The following is a 16,218-nucleotide window of genomic DNA, read 5'->3' as shown; positions in this document are numbered from 1 at the left end:
GTTAGAAACATCGATGAGAGAGAAACATTGATCAGCTGCCTCCTGCAACCTCCGACTGGGGATGTGCCCGCAACCAAGGTACATGCCCTTGACCGGAATCAAACCTGGGACCTTTCAGTCCGCAAGCCGACACTCTATCCACTGAGCCAAACCGGTTAGGGCTAAAAACATTTATCTTAAAATAATTTTTGATTTTAATTATGTCTTTGCCTTTAACAAAACAAAATTGAAAGATATGAAACTTGATTTTTTTAACTCATGTATCTTGCAAGCATGGTACTTTCAACACAATAGAAGTTTTGATTCTTGTTTTTGTGGGTTTTTTTACACTTTGACTTATTCTTTCTGGCAGCAATTTTACATCACTCTTAGGCTTGCAGTTTGCTTTCCCTTATTCTTTTCCCAACAGCTTTTATGTGTTACCCTTTGCATAACACAAGGTCTCATGGTAGGATGGAAACTTGAGACATTATTTGCCAGGATTTGTTAAATTTTTTCTTTTCTTTAAAAAAACTTAACTTTATTATAAAGTTTGGTCACATTCTATTCTCAAGTTACACTGAGGGCAGGCTTTTGTGGAATTCTATTAATTCTTTTTTTCTGTATGCTCTTTGAAAAATATTGGGAGACATGCTTCTAGGCAGCTACCATTATCTTTATTATTTTATTTTCTTCACCTATCTCCAAATCTCTTGGTAACCCATTTTAAATGCAATTACATTAGAAAACAGATCAATTAAATATAGTTGGGCAACTTGTTAAAATTTAAATTTGTTATAATATACTAGAGGCTCGGTGCATGAAATTCTTGCACTTCGGGGTGAGGGTCCTTCAGCCTGGCCTGTGCCCTCTCACAGTCCATGAGCCCTCGGGGGATGCCTGACAAAGGCCTGCTCCCCTTGGGCAATGGGCCTAAGCCGGCAGTCAGACATCCTTAGCGCTGCCATGGAGGCAGGAGAGGCTCCCACCACCGCCGCTGCTCTTGCCAGCCGTGAGCCAGGCTTCTAACTGAGCAGTGCTCCCCCTGTGGGAGTGTACTGACCACCAGGGGGCAGCTCCTGCTTTGAGCAGGATCAGGCTGAAACCTGCTCTCGGACATCCCCCAATTGGGAGAGGGCACAGGCCAGGCTGAAGGACCCCACTGGTGCATGATCAGGGTTGGGGAGGGATGCGAGAGGTTGGCCAGCCCAGGAGGAACCATGGGAGGGCTCCAGGACATGTCTGGCCCGTCTCACTCAGTCCTGATTGGCTGGACCCAGCAGCAAGCTAACCTACCAGTTGGAGTGTCTGCCTCCTAGTGGTCAGTGCACATCATAGCAAGCAGTTGAGCAGCCTTAGCATATCATTAGCATATTATGCTTTGATTGGTTGAATGGACAACTGGACGACTGGACACTTAGCATATTAGGCTTCAAGTATATGCAAGGAATAGAAAATCTTAAAATGTCTTATTAGTCAACTCGGGTTAAACTCTCAAACGTATACTGTATGAACTGTAATAACACACACACACACACACACACACACACACACACACACCACAAGAAAAAAAAAACAAATTAAACAATTACCCTGAATCTTTCCTAGTCTATCCACCTGTATTATATGTAGTTTGGGTTTTTCACATGTGGTCAAGACTATGGAAAGAAGGGATGTGAGAGTTGTCTGCAAATATATTTCTAAGAAAAAGTTCCTCCATGCATGGCTGATAAGGTCTAGAAACTGGAGCACCAGAATCTTTTGTGAGGCTCCCCTACTGGCTCCCCATAGAACAGTCTGTCAGCATATATTTCATGCTCTTCTTCTTCAAGCTATAGTTGCCACAGACAGATCCAGGAAGTAAGAAAAAGCACTCTGTAGGTGCAGAAAAGATGATAGGAAGCCAAAGGAAAAACTATAAATATAAGAAAAAAATATTTAATCATCTTAAAGTATTATCTGAAACCCACCATACAATCTAAAATTAGTATTGCATCATATTCTTTAATTTTTTATGTAACATGTTAATTTTGTCTTCACAGCTACCTTAGAAATTGATGAGGACTACCCATTATTTGAGCCCATTTACAGAGTGACAGCCACAGATGAGGACTCTTCACATGGTGATAGATTGATGGTAAATGCGGATATTGTGGGAGATGTATATATCACTTTGGCATACAGCTCTATGTTGGATATATTTTTCAAGAGAAGTTAATACATTTAATTTGATCATCAGAGAGGGTATAATGAAGTTGATAACCACTATAATGAAATATTTGTGTTAGAAATAGCATTTATGGAAGATTTTTTTTTTTAAATATATTTTATTGATTTTTTACAGAGAGGAAGTGAGAGGGTTAGAGAGTTAGAAACATCGATGAGAGAGAAACATCAATCAGCTGCCTCCTGCACACCCCCTACTGGGGATGTGCCCGCAACCAAGGTACATGCACTTGACCGGAATCAAACCTGGGACCCTTGAGTCCTCAGGCCGATGCTCTATCCACTGAGCCAAACCGGTTAGGGCTGGAAGATATTTTCTTGATGTGTACAAGAAATTTATATGACTTCCAAGGGAGGTGGGCAGCTGGTTGGAAGACATCAATGCTGAGCTGAAACTGGGCTTTGACTTTTGGATGCTCCTGAGAACTGTTTCACTTCTCTAGCTATTTCAATGACACATGTGAATGTGATTATATTTTTTTTTTTTGATGTTTCAGTATCCTAATTACTAACTGTACTAGATTTGCTTTTCTCATAATTGATTCCTGGTTTTAAAGTCTTTTAGAGATTTGGCAAAATAAAATAAACCTATAAAGCTCTATCTGGAGAATTTAGTGGTACATTGCACTACAAAAGTCAGCATGCTTGGCTCTGCAGCTGTTCTTTTTAGACATGTATTGAGTTTACTACTTTTAATTTAGTAACTCACAGTATGAAGTAATGGAGCACTGAATCAGGGTGAAGTAATGGAGCTGTCATGTGACTTGGGTCAAATAATGGCTTTTCCAGTAACTAGCGATGTGATCCTTGGGAAGTCACTTAATCCCTCTTACCCTTGACTTCCACAGTTAACCTTCAGTGAGATGTGGCTGTTGTCAGTCAAAGTATTCAAAATTCCTGCTCAAAAATATTTTGTTGGTAGACCAGCCAATATCAAATTCATATTAAATTGTTAAGAAATATGAGACCCTTTCTATTAGGTAAGTCTTTCCAATAGATTAAAAAAATAACCTACAGTCCAGTTGAAAATAGTTACTACCAGTTCTGTCATTTGCAGCAATATGATAGGGACCCAGCAGGTATTATTTTAAAAATTAGGGTTTTGAGAACTAGTAACATTGTTAAAGGTTAGAGCTTTATCAGATTTTAAAAATATGCAGATATAATTGAATTTTTCATTAATAAAATTTTACCTCATTGCAAACTACATTTTTTCAGATACTTGTGTGAGTATATATCTACTCTCACTTCTTCCAGAGTTGATGGCAAATAATAGCTCGGGCATTGTTCTGTACACTGAAGAGGTTGCAGGTTCCATTCCCAGTCAGGGCACCTACCTAGGTTGCAGGTTTGATCCCCAGTCAGGGTCCATGCAGAAAGCAACTGATCAATGTTTCTCTCTCACATCAATGTTTCTCTTTCTTCCTATCTCTCTCAAGTCAATAAACATACATTCGGGTGAGGATTAAACAAATAATACTAAAAAGATGTGATGAATTTAAAACTTCATATTCAACTATATTAATATTCAAAATTGGTTTATATCACTGTTTTGTTTACTAAAATTATGCATTTTTAAAAATTTTTTTCTTAGAAAAATCTGTGTAGTGTTGTGCAGCTCTATAAAAATATATTTTAAAAGTTTGCGTTAATATACTACACAACACTTGTTTCCTGTATTCTGCATCAGTATATGTGGGTGGTTTTAATACAAAATAGATCATACAGAAAGAATAATTAGTGTGAAAGTAGAAAACTATCTACATATTTGCTTTATTATTATATCCTAATGATCTTCCAAATACCTTCCCATTTATTTTGGTGTGACTAATGCATATTTTAATTTTCTAGTACACCATTGAGACACAGTTATCTGGACCAAAAAAAGGAGCAAATTGTTTTGGAGTGGATTCTGTAAGTGGTATTGTTAGCTTGAGAGGCAACGATACCTTGGATTTTGATGCTGGATATCAAGTAATTAATATATTTATTTATTATTTTACACAGAGTGACAGATTTTTTTTTTTTTACAATGTTGACCTCTGCCTGAAAAACTAAACACATTATTATTTTAATGGGAAAGTAATATTTTGTGTGATTCTTTTATGAGAATTAGTGCAGTTCATCAAAAGTCTAGATTAAAGCCTGAGGTTATTAAAAACAGAGATCACATCTTAACTTTTTAGATCTATCTAAAGAAGTTTAAAGAAAAAAAATTTTAAGTAGCTTTGTAATCAGGAAAGCTAAATCAATAAATCAATAAAATTTAAATCTTTCTGAACATCAAATAAATGAAATAAACTTAAAACCTTAAAATTTTAATATTGAAACTATTTGAGCATTCATATCCTGCCCCACTTAAGTTGGCAAAGCATATAGGTAGCCAAGGTAAGATTGGGTATAAATCTTATAAATGAATTTGAAACTAATGTGGTAGAAAAGAAGAACAATTTCTGGTATTTCCACCAGAAATGCAATTTAAGGAAAGCATTGTTGGGAAGATTTTTCTGAGTGGAATAATAAAGACTATGTAAGTAGGACAGACTGACTAAAAAGGTAGTAGCTGGAGATAATCTATCCACATAGAAATGAGGTGTTAGATCTGAGAAGTAAAGAGATACATTATTATTAGTAGTAGTAGCAGCAGTAAAACATTGTCATTTCCAGAAATTCTCCACATATATTATTTCAATGAGGTAATTGAGAAAATAGCCATAAGGGGGAAATATAAGCATTGACAGAAAAAAATAGAGAATATGCTGCTGAACAGATATTTAGGAGAAAGAAGCATTAATAATTGAAGATGATCTCAACTTTCTAAACTAAAAAAAAAACAAAAAATCGTGGAAGAAAAGCCAGTGGTTTCAATTTCAGTTTCAATTTGGATATATTGAATGTTATAGGATGGTGGAGAAGCTAATGACACATATCTTTAAGCAATTTGTGCGATAGACTACAGTATGAGGTTAAAATTAGGTGGAAAATGGAGGTTATGCATATGAGCCACATATTAAGCAGTCCAACTTTCTGGCCATTTCCTCTCTCACTTCCCCTACTTGGGATGATACATAGGTGACCAAGGACTTGCTAAGTCCTTTAAGATCCACTTCATTTTCCCACTACATAGCTAACCAATTCATTTTATGACATTTGATATGCTAGTACCATCCAAGAGACTTTGGTACAATCATTATCAGTCCCTTACTGGACTCAGGTTCTTTTTGTACATCGTAAATGCTTATTAAAAGTTTGCTTAAGAAGGTTTTAATAAATATCTTACAGCCTCAGCAGTGTTTTTTTTTTCTAAAGGACACTTGATGATATGTATGAATAAATGATACTTAAAGGGTAAAATGTGTGACAGGATGAGGAGGGAAATATTTGAGATTTGATGACATTCTCACCTCTTCAGAAATTACCTCGTGTTCTTGATCTGGAAGAGTAACTCATTTTCTTGTTTCTAGGGGTTAATATTAAAACAGCTTTCTTTAAATAGTTTCAAGGCATTGCACTTTGGGTTTATGATTGAATCTGGAATTCATTCATTATCTTTTTTGTTCAATTTAATCTATATTTACCCAAGTTACATAGACCTTTGAGTGAAATTTAATAGCATATAAAATGAAGCCACTTTGAAATATACAACTAATCTATATTTAACTAAGAAAGCACTAGTATTTTTTTTAACTGCCTAGAAGAAAAACAATATATATATATATATATATATATATATATATATATATATATATTGTATTATTAAAAACAATATATATATATGAAAACAATATATATATTATAGAAAAATGTTAAAACGAAATAAAACATAACAAAACAATAAACTAGCAGGAGACATAAAGATACATATTATCAAATAGCATATTATAACATTTTTGAAAATTCTTTTCCAGGTTTTCCAGCTTGCATTGAGAGCAACAGATATAACAGGTCTGTTTTGCCAAGGGACACTAATTATAAAAATCAGAAACATAAATGATGAGAAGCCTCAATTTGAGTAAGCATATTTATTTTAAATTAGAACCATAAGAAAATGACTAAACTTTTTACATATGTTATAACATAAGAATAATAAAGATTATGTAGTTACATAGAAATATTTTATATTGTTATATTAAAAATCAATGATTATATATAGATGATTGAAACATATATTGATAGATAGTAAAATATACACTAGAAAATTCTGTAAAAAATATAAAAATGACCAAAACTGTAATATGGAGAAAGGATTTTTGTATCTTTTTTCCTTTTATATTTCCCCCAAAGGTGTAACCTTCTTACATTGCTTTTTAATAAATACATTAATTTAAAGTAATAAAATATTTAAGTTAAACTATTTTACTCCCACACTCTGAGATACAATTTTGGCATTGGAAAACATTTGTAGATTATAAATGGCTGGTGGATGTTATTTTATACTTCAAAATGTAGCAAATATAGGACTATAATCTAAGAATAATCAAATATTTCTTAAACTGCTAAAGAGAAAAAGAAAAATAGTAGTATTCAAATTTCTTCTCTTCCATCACTAAGTTATATCTCTATGGGTGAAGGAGAGTAATTCATTGTTTGAGTCCTCAAAGTCCCTTTAACTTAAATTAGAAGCAAATATGGAGCTTAGTTTCTCCTTTATTTCTGGGGATAATTACCCTAACTCTCAACCTACATTTGCAGTTAAGGTACCACCAACTTTAAACATTTTTCTGTTGCCTTCACTCCTTTAATAATAATTAATTTTTTGCTTTTACTTATTAGAATTTAATGCTAGGTATTAAAATCAATACCCAAATCACTAAAATATTGCCCCCAAATATTATTTTCATCTCTTAAGAGACATAGTATTTTAAATGACAATGAAACAGAGAAGGAAATTATTTAAGCAATCTAAAATATAAGTATTGTGAGTTACAGTATATTATGGTTTAAAGAAGAAAACACACTGTGGAGGAGAAGCCACACTGGATTGTGGTGGTCAACAAGGTTGCTCAGAGGAATAGCATCAGCCACTCACCTCCTTTTTCCTTTGACTACATTCCTTTGAGAACTCCCTTGAATATCTCTTTCAACCCTATGTTTAGTCTTTCATTCTGTTTAAATTTGTACAAAGTTATGGTATTTGTCACATAGCATTATATTTCTTTGTTTTCTGTGTTCTCCACAATCAGTCAGGTCCTAAAGAGCAGGAGCAGGCTTAGTCCTCTGTGTATAAAGCGGAACGATACACTGTAGGCTATCAATAAATGTTTGATACTTGAATGGTAGGTTAAATGATAAAAAAAATAGTTTCAGAAATGTTCTGGACATTGATGAGTAACTTTAAGATTTAAAAAGATGAGCAATAAATTTATAAGAAATATTTTGATCGTTTGCTTTTATAAGTTATCCGTTTGGACAGCATTTCATCACACTGGATACCAAGATGAGAATGACTATATTTAGTCCCTTATGTTCAGTTGCCAACTATTCCATACATTTGATACTTCAAATAACAGAGGTGCAGTATTTCAATCTGTTTCATCTTTTTGCCACAATATCCTTGATGTCTGGCATGATACTAGAGACTAGATGATTAAAAAGTAATGCTTATGCAAAAATTAAGTAACTTTGTGCCAAAAATGGGTTTTATTAACATTTAAATACTTTTGGAATTCTTAACTTCTTGACAAGATGAAGGTGGTAGCATCACAAATCTAAAAGATTATTTACATTAATCGTAACTCAGCCGATACATGCATACAAGTTTGCATTTTCAACATTTTTCATCATCATCTTTTTTCTTTAGGCCATTTCCTTTAAATACAATTAATGTGACTGAAGATAAACCTGTTGGAGAAATTATAGCAAGAGTAAAAGCAACAGATCTAGATGAAGATAGCAGCATCACTTATTCCTTTAAAACTCAGCAGGACATGTTCAGCTTGGACCCTTGTAAGTTTTAAATGCCCATTTTGACCCCACTTTTCTTCAACATTCACTATCCAATTTCTGCATTTATTTTAGATGTTGGCCTGATAAAACTACCCCCAAATTAAATTAAGTTGGAGATGGAAACATTCCAAAAATATGCGGCATATGATAGTTGCTATTCTGTGAAGTTCTGGTAGACGGTAGGACCTCTAAGTCACATCTGTCTCCTTAATTTCATTTATGCACTTTGGGACTTTTCCTTAATCATTATATTTTAGATATTTGATGTGCTCTGGTCTACCCTTAATGTCCCCACTTTATATCCCCCATCCTTCCTGACTTCCTGCATTGTGGACTTCAAGCTCCAGTATCACACACAGAGACAACAGCCTCTCAGAGACTGTTTAACCAGCTTTCACAGTTCTATTCAACCACAGGGAAACAAAAAACACCAGGAACAGAACTGTGAAAGCTGGTTAAACAGTCTCTGAGAGGCTGTTGTCTCTGTGTGTGATACTGGAGCTTGAAGTCCACAATGCAGGAAGTCAGGAAGGATGGGGGATATAAAGTGGGGACATTAAGGGTAGACCGGAGCACATCAGCATGTGCTAGACTCCAGAAGGATGGACTAAAATCTCTGTTAGTTCTTGTTGCCTCTGACCTTGGTGGTGTGAGTATCCTGCAGAAGCTAGGGCCTTTTATCACAAGGTTGAGCATACACACCTGCTCTAAGAGTCAGATAAGCGGAAAGAGGATCCAGAAGCGGGTAGACAGTTATAGATAGACCCAGCTGCTGCTACTCCACGCCTATGGTCAGGGAATGGGCCAGCAAAAAATATGTAAGAATTCAAAAGGCTGCTGCTAGCTTTTCACTCTCCCAGTGAACCAAGCATCTTCCTTGGTGTTGTCAGGAATAAATTGTCAGCTATGTTTTCACAAAAGTTCTTAAGGTTGACCTCTGAGCACATTTTTCAATTTTGTATGCAATAAGATTAAATCGGATGGCAGAAGTAATACATGATTAAAATTTTAATATGGTTTGGCTAGTTTTTTTTTCAGCCTCAAAAACACTAATAACTCTTTATTATTGCAATTATTATACAGTGGTTTATGCCTAGAATTTTTAAAGTAGAAATGCTACCTATGCTTGGTAGATTCATACATGACAATTTAGAGATTGGAGGAAAATATGATGAAACCACTTATGACATTTAATTATGATTTAAAGATAAGTATAAAGCAAGTGGGCATTTTTAAATAAATATTTTTAGTGGTAAACACCACTTTTCTTATTCACTAAAATGTGTATCATTAGAATTGCTAAACATCACTTTTCTTATTTACTAAAAATGTATATCATTAAAAGAATTAAAGCAGCATCAATAGGAATAAATTAACATATGCTTAATTATATGAATTTGGTAATTTTTTTATTTTATTTCTTTTCATTAGTTACAGGCATAATCACTCTTCTTCAGCCTTTGAATCTTGACAACCCAAATAACACTAAAGCCTACTCTTTGGAAGTTGAGGCCAGAGATAATGGAAATAATACCAGTATCTATATGTTTACAGTTTTTGTGGAGAATGTAGATGATCCAATTATCTGTGACTCAAGTTTTTCAACAGCAGCAGGTATATTACAAATCATTTTTTATAACATTCATAAAACAATGATAGTGTGAAAAAATTTTTAAAAACACTTGGAATTATGGTTTGTTTCTTATAGTTTTAAGCATTTCTTTTTCTTTAGTTTCATAAAAGAGAAGTACATAAAGTGACAGATATACTTCTAAAAGAAAAAATAATTAGATTTAGTGTAATTTAAATTAACATTCAAATACTTCTTTATGCAGCAGATTAAGTATAGGTGTACTTACAAAATTATTTTAAGTTTATATGTAACATATGAATTAAGAGGTAGTTCACAAGTTGTCAAATACATGAAAATCTAAACAATAAAATATAATTTTCATCTACTAAATTGACTATGGTTTAACAATAATAGGGGAAAAATACCAGTTGGCTAAGATATAATAAAAAAATAACACTTTGATAAAGTGGGATTTTAAAAATCTCCCCAAATTCTATTTTAGTAAACATTTAGAAAGAATATTAGAATAATTATAATTTTATTTTAGTAGAGTTCTTTTTTTAGTATACTAGTATGTGGTGCCGAAGCGAGCAATCTCAGAGTTCTTATTTACAGAATTTTTGGACATAGTCAAGATTCATGTTTAACATTTGAGTAGCATAATGTTTGAAATATCAAAAATGTCTAACAAGAAGAAATTGGTTAAAAGATGGTCTATCCATTTGATAAAATGCTGTCTTGCCATTGAAGAGTATGTTTCAAAAATAATAAGCATGCCAAAACCGGTTTGGCTCAGTGGATAGAGCGTCAGCCTGCGGACTGAGGGGTCCCAGGTTCAATTCCGGTTGGGGGCACAAACCTTGGTTGTGGGCACATCCCCAGTGAGAGGTGTGCAGGAGGCAGCTGATTGATATTTCTCTCTCATCGATGTTTCTAACCCTCTCTCCCTCTCTCTTCCTCTCTGTAAAAAATCAATAAAATATATTTTTAAAAAAATAATAAGCATGAGATTTTATACAAACTGTGAAAAGTTTCCTTCATTTTGTTGTACATAATATGTGATATTAACAATTATAAACACATATCATTATGTATAAATATATATTAAACCATTGTTATCTCCTTTTTGTATGGTTACAAGAAATTCTTTATTTTCGAACATTGTAATAAACATTTTTTACTGTTAATTTTTTTTTTGTTCCTCAAATTAAAACTATAGCTTTAGCTACAAAATTTCAACTTCTTGAATAAGAATCAACATTACTCCTAATAGTATATAGTTATTTCATCTGATAGTCTTGCTCCCAAAAGAGTTTTTGCTTTCAATAGGATTTTAATTATATAAACTAGAATATATAATTAAAATAATATATGAAGGTATCATTATTCAGTATAAGTAAAAATAGATATTCCTGAGAATTTTGGTATAAATTAAAATTTTGTCAATTGCATTTCATTTTTTAAATTTTACCCATAAAAAATTCCTAGCATATTACTGGGAATCATTATACTTATGTGAGTAAAATAATAAAGTATGCTCTTCTTCTTATTAGAGCCATACAAATCCTAATCTCATATACTGCTCACTGACTTCACCCTTATGTGTGTTTGTGATTTCATGAAGACCTTCTAAAACTAAAAACTTTCAAACATTTGAATGTACTTGAGACTTTGTACATAGCAGAATCTCAGAAAATACAACTTGGTTTGATTTAAATTTGGTTGGGTCAACTTGGTCTCATCAATTATACTGGTTTGCTAATTAGTTTTTCCATTCCCCCCCACCCCCTTCATTTATTTTTAACTTTACTTGCTTACTTATCTGTCATATTAAACCCTCTCTATTCTTTCTACCTTCTCTATTTTGACTCCTTTTAACCCTCCTGCTCTTTCTATTGGGAGCAAGCCAGTTAGGGGGCAATCAGGCAGGCAGGGAGGGCAGTTAGGGGGCAATCAGGCCGGCAGGGAAGGGCAGTTAGGGGGTGATCAGGCCAGCAGGCAGAGGTGGTTAGGGGTAATCAAGAAGGCAGGCAGAGGCGGTTAGGGGCAATCAGGCAAGCAGGCAGGCAGGCAAGCAGTTAGGAGCCAGCAATCCTGGATTATGAGAGGGATGTCCGACTGCTGGTTTAGTCCGGACCCCTGCAGGATCGGGCCTAAACCAGCAGTCATACATCCTCCAAGGGGTCCCAGATTGGAGAGGGTGCAGGCTGGGCTGAGGGACACCCCCCCATGCACAAATTTCATGCAACAAGTCACTAGTATATAAATAAAATAAAATAAATTATTGTTTGTGGTTTATATATAATTGTGTAGGTGTTTCAGTGTCTGTTCCTGAAAATGTCCCTGTGTCTGCTTTTATATACATGATTCTTGCAAGAGATCCAGATCCAGGACAAGAAGTTGAAGTATGTGTTTTTTTGTCATCTATTTATTTTTTTTCCAACTTTGATTAAAAAGGAGTGCTCAAATTTTCAATGAGCAAAAAATTATATCATCAGGCTTTGAATTATTCTTGATATTTTGTGGTAGTCATTGATATGAAAGAAGAAACTTAAACCTTTAAATATATTAACATAGAATAAAAATGATATGATTTTAAAATAAAAGAAATAGACTTTCTAAAATGATCTAAAAGCACATGAAAAAACAGAGCTTACATTCATTTGCATTTATCTGATGACATTTACATAGCTGAAAGAATATAATTTCATGTTTTATTCTCTTTCTTCATCCCAGATCAGGAATATTTTCTTTATTATACACATAATTTGAACACAGTAGGTTGTATCTTCATATTATTTCTGGTTTCAGCAAAAATTAATTAACAATAGCAATTTAATAAGTAATGGATGACAAAATAGCTTCAGATTAAGAGCAGGTAAACAAGGAGAAATACAAGATAATTCATCACACTAGATTTTCTCAGAAAATTTTATGGTATATGTATGGCTTATATTGTTATATTACAAGAAAAATTGATTTCTTGGTTATATATTAGAAATCATACATACTAAATCATAATAATCATGGAATATTCTGCCCTAAATTGTGTAATCCTCAGTCTAAATCTTATTAAAGCAACCTAAAGTTTTTATTTATTTCCCTTTTTCCATACTTTTAACAAATGGCTCATAAACATTGCTTGGATAATAGGGTTGAAATGAACATTTAGGAGAGTTGGAGAATTTAGTCTGTATACAATTTTCCTAGTGACCTGATTATAACTGGGCATTGATTAGCACTCCCAGTTTCTTTCCTTACTTGTTTTTGCTTGTGTGAAATTTATACTGAGGACAGAAGACAACACAGGAGAGTATGATTTCTGTTTTACCAGGTTCAGAAGCTCCATGTATACGGGTGTGTGAATGCCTGGGAAAGGATGGGGGTCAGGATTTGGGATATGTGTGTTTAGGTGTGTGGGAGTTTAGGTCATGATATATGCATATGTGTCAAGGATGGGTGTGTATATAATTATAAATTATTATGTGTGTACATGTACATTTTCTACAACTAAAGTTACAATATCTGGGTTTTATTTTAGAAATCATTGGAAAATAAAAACTAAACAAAGACTTAGAAAACAATAATTTTTAAGCAAATCCAAAGCTATAATAATAAGGGAATAATAAGGGGAGAAACAAAGAAAAGGAGATTTTTCCATGAGAACTTTTCATGGATTTTAGTCTAACATAAGCCAGCTTTGCTTGTTCACTTATAGACATAGGAAAATCAGTTAATATGCCCATCAAAATGGTTGTGATTTTTTTGGGAAAATGGCATTGGATATCATGTACCCGAGGTTTTATAATTTTCTCTGGATGTAAATTTAAAATATATAACGTATTTACTAAATCCCTTTCACAATCTTTAATATTCATCTTGAATCTGAGCCCAGTTATAATCATGGGCGATAACAATAAAGAGGAACATGCTGATGTTCATAAAAAATAAGTTTTCTCTAAAACAATATTTAGTTGTATCATGGAGAAAATCAAATTAAATCAAATGGCTTCTTCCAAGTAACTCAGTACATATGCCTCCTTTAGGTACACTTCCTGAGTGTACAAGGGGAAATGACTTTTTTATATGTTAGAAAACCATAAATGAAACACTGGAAAGTACTAATTATAAACCAAATGATAGCTATTTACCAAAAGTGTTCTAATACTTAAGTATAAAAATCTTTGGGAAAATATAACTAAAAATTGTGAAAGAATTTTCAGATTGCTTTTGAAGTCTGGGATTGAAAGAAAGTTTAGCATTTATTTTATGGGCATTGTCTTGACACAATTAATATTGGTATAGTTAAGTTTTGACACATAATTGCATAAAAACTCAGTTTAAAATTCATGTTTCTTCATTAATGGATTAACCATTTTTTTGTGTGTGTGCATTTTAAAGTTTTTAGTATTAAATTCTTCAGTTAATGCCACTGCCTACTTTGCTTTGGATTCATATAATGGTGTCATTTCTAAAACCACAAAACCCCTTTTGGACTATGAAACAAATCCTAAGGTGAGAATAAATATAAATTGTAACATTAGAATGATAAATATCTTTAAATACGAATAATTTTCAATATTTCAACAATAATTTTTAAAACTTATTTAAATTGAAATAAACATGCCAAATTTATGTAATTGCATTTTATACTCCCATAGATTAAGCAGAAATTCAAGTTAAGAAAATAAATTTAGAAGTTTGATGCATTTTACTTTTATCCATTGGAATTTCTTTAAATATTATTTCAGTTTTTGTGTTTGCTTCTTCAGGTTTATATAAAAGTTGGAGAAGGAATTGTCTCCATATTCAAAAGCATAGAACTGAGGCAATGTTCTGGGTAATTAAGTAAAATTACACTTTTAATACACAAGTTCATCCTTAAAAAAAGCTTTACATGTTTACATATTGGACAGTGTTGAGCAATTGTACCTCCAAAGGGGTTTACCTTTTGACTCTACCAGGACTCCCTGGGGCATCACTGACCTCAGAAAAGTTTACATGTTAATTTCATGGATGGGCTAATCTTTAACCAAGTGAGTCTCTCTCTCCTCTCCCACCCAATAATTTTATTCCAGTCATATTCTAAAAGGATTCTGGCAAATTATCTGACTCCATCCACCAAACTGATCCAAAAGCAAGCCTTCGTTGGATAAAATTTCACCCTCCTTTGGTTTATATGTCAGTCATTTTCCTATTAGAATGTGATTTTCTCCATGTTAAAGTTATTTCTAATTAATTTTTGCCTCTTGGGGACTGCACAGGGCATCAAATAGTAAGTGTTCAAAAATATTTCTTGATTGAAAGCATCTACTTTATCTACTGATTTCAGAGATTCCTGTGCTTTGTTAAGACTTAAAATATTGAGAATCAATATCGGTTCCTTGGTTCAAAAACATTTTATTCAGTATTTGCTATATGCCAAGTACTGTGTTGGCACCCTTGACCTGATTTCTAAGACATCTCACATTTATTTTCATCTTATTTCATCTTATTTTTTTTCTAAAAAAACAAAATACTTACATTATGTTGAATATGAGCTAGGTGGTACACATAATAACTTAATTTTTATGAAAACCTTGTGAAGTAGATACAATTATTATGTCCATTCTACAGATGAAGACACTAATCTGAATAAATAACTTACCCAAGATTATCCATCTGGCAAATACATGAATCATGATTCCAACAAAAGCAGCCTAACTTTAATACAGGTTATTCACCACTAGGCTACCTTGCCACTGTTTGCTTGTCATCTCTTCTGAGAAGTGGCTACTATCCTCCCTCATGCTTTTGTGCTCTGCTGTCATGTCTGAACAGGCCATGTAGAAAATGTGTGCTGCTCATTTTAAATATCAGTGTTTGGTTCTTGATGGATATACTGAGAATGAATCAACACATGGCTAAATGGCTAATTCAGAATAGCTGCACTGTTATAGGGAACCCCAATTTTTTGAGACTGTGTCAAGGAAGGGAAATATAGACACATTTGAGAATAAACTTTTCATTTAAATATGTTTTTATTGATTTTTAGAGAGAGAAGTGAGAGGTATAGAGAGATAGAAACATTAATGAAAGAGAAACATCATCGATTGGCTGCCTCCTGCATAACAATGGGGATGGAGCCCACAACCTAGGTGTGTGCCCTGACCAGGAATCAAACTAGTGACCTCTTAGTTCATGGGTCCATGCTCAACCACCGAGCAACACCAGACGGTCTAAGCTTTTCATTTTAAATGATTCTTTTTTTTTTCTTGCCTTTAAAGCAATTTATACATTCCCCCTCCCCCTGAATTAGTAGCAATATGTTTTTGGTTAAGCCACATTTTAGTTAAATATTCCTTGTAATTTCAGTTTCTTATCATTTATTTAAAATATTTCTGAAGTAGAAGTCTCAATAAGGTGCAATATCATATAATTAAAGGCACTTCAAAGCTTATACACATAGTATACACTGAGTGGCCAGATTATTATGATCTCTGAACGCATAATAA

The 16,218-nt window shown here is 33.4% G+C and overlaps 1 protein-coding gene across 1 annotated transcript in view; it reads left to right on the top strand.

The window, feature by feature from the left end:
• The window catches only part of LOC308246865 (cadherin-related family member 4-like), a gene marked incomplete at both ends in the record, with an annotated part of 101,966 nt that overhangs the window by 11,539 nt on the left and 74,209 nt on the right, over nt 1–16,218 (top strand). The window contains 6 exons of the mRNA XM_080665208.1: nt 2,022–2,116; nt 4,057–4,179; nt 6,114–6,217; nt 8,006–8,151; nt 9,583–9,765; nt 12,038–12,129. Coding sequence (XP_080521334.1) covers nt 2,022–2,116; nt 4,057–4,179; nt 6,114–6,217; nt 8,006–8,151; nt 9,583–9,765; nt 12,038–12,129 — 743 coding nt within the window. The remainder of the gene's footprint in view (nt 1–2,021; nt 2,117–4,056; nt 4,180–6,113; nt 6,218–8,005; nt 8,152–9,582; nt 9,766–12,037; nt 12,130–16,218) is intronic.

This window comes from Plecotus auritus, assembly GCF_963455305.1.
Source record: "Plecotus auritus genome assembly, chromosome: 4".
Classification (NCBI taxonomy): domain Eukaryota; kingdom Metazoa; phylum Chordata; class Mammalia; order Chiroptera; family Vespertilionidae; genus Plecotus; species Plecotus auritus.
The sequence above is the reverse complement of the archived record's forward strand: the minus strand, read 5'-3'. Positions and strand labels throughout refer to the sequence as shown.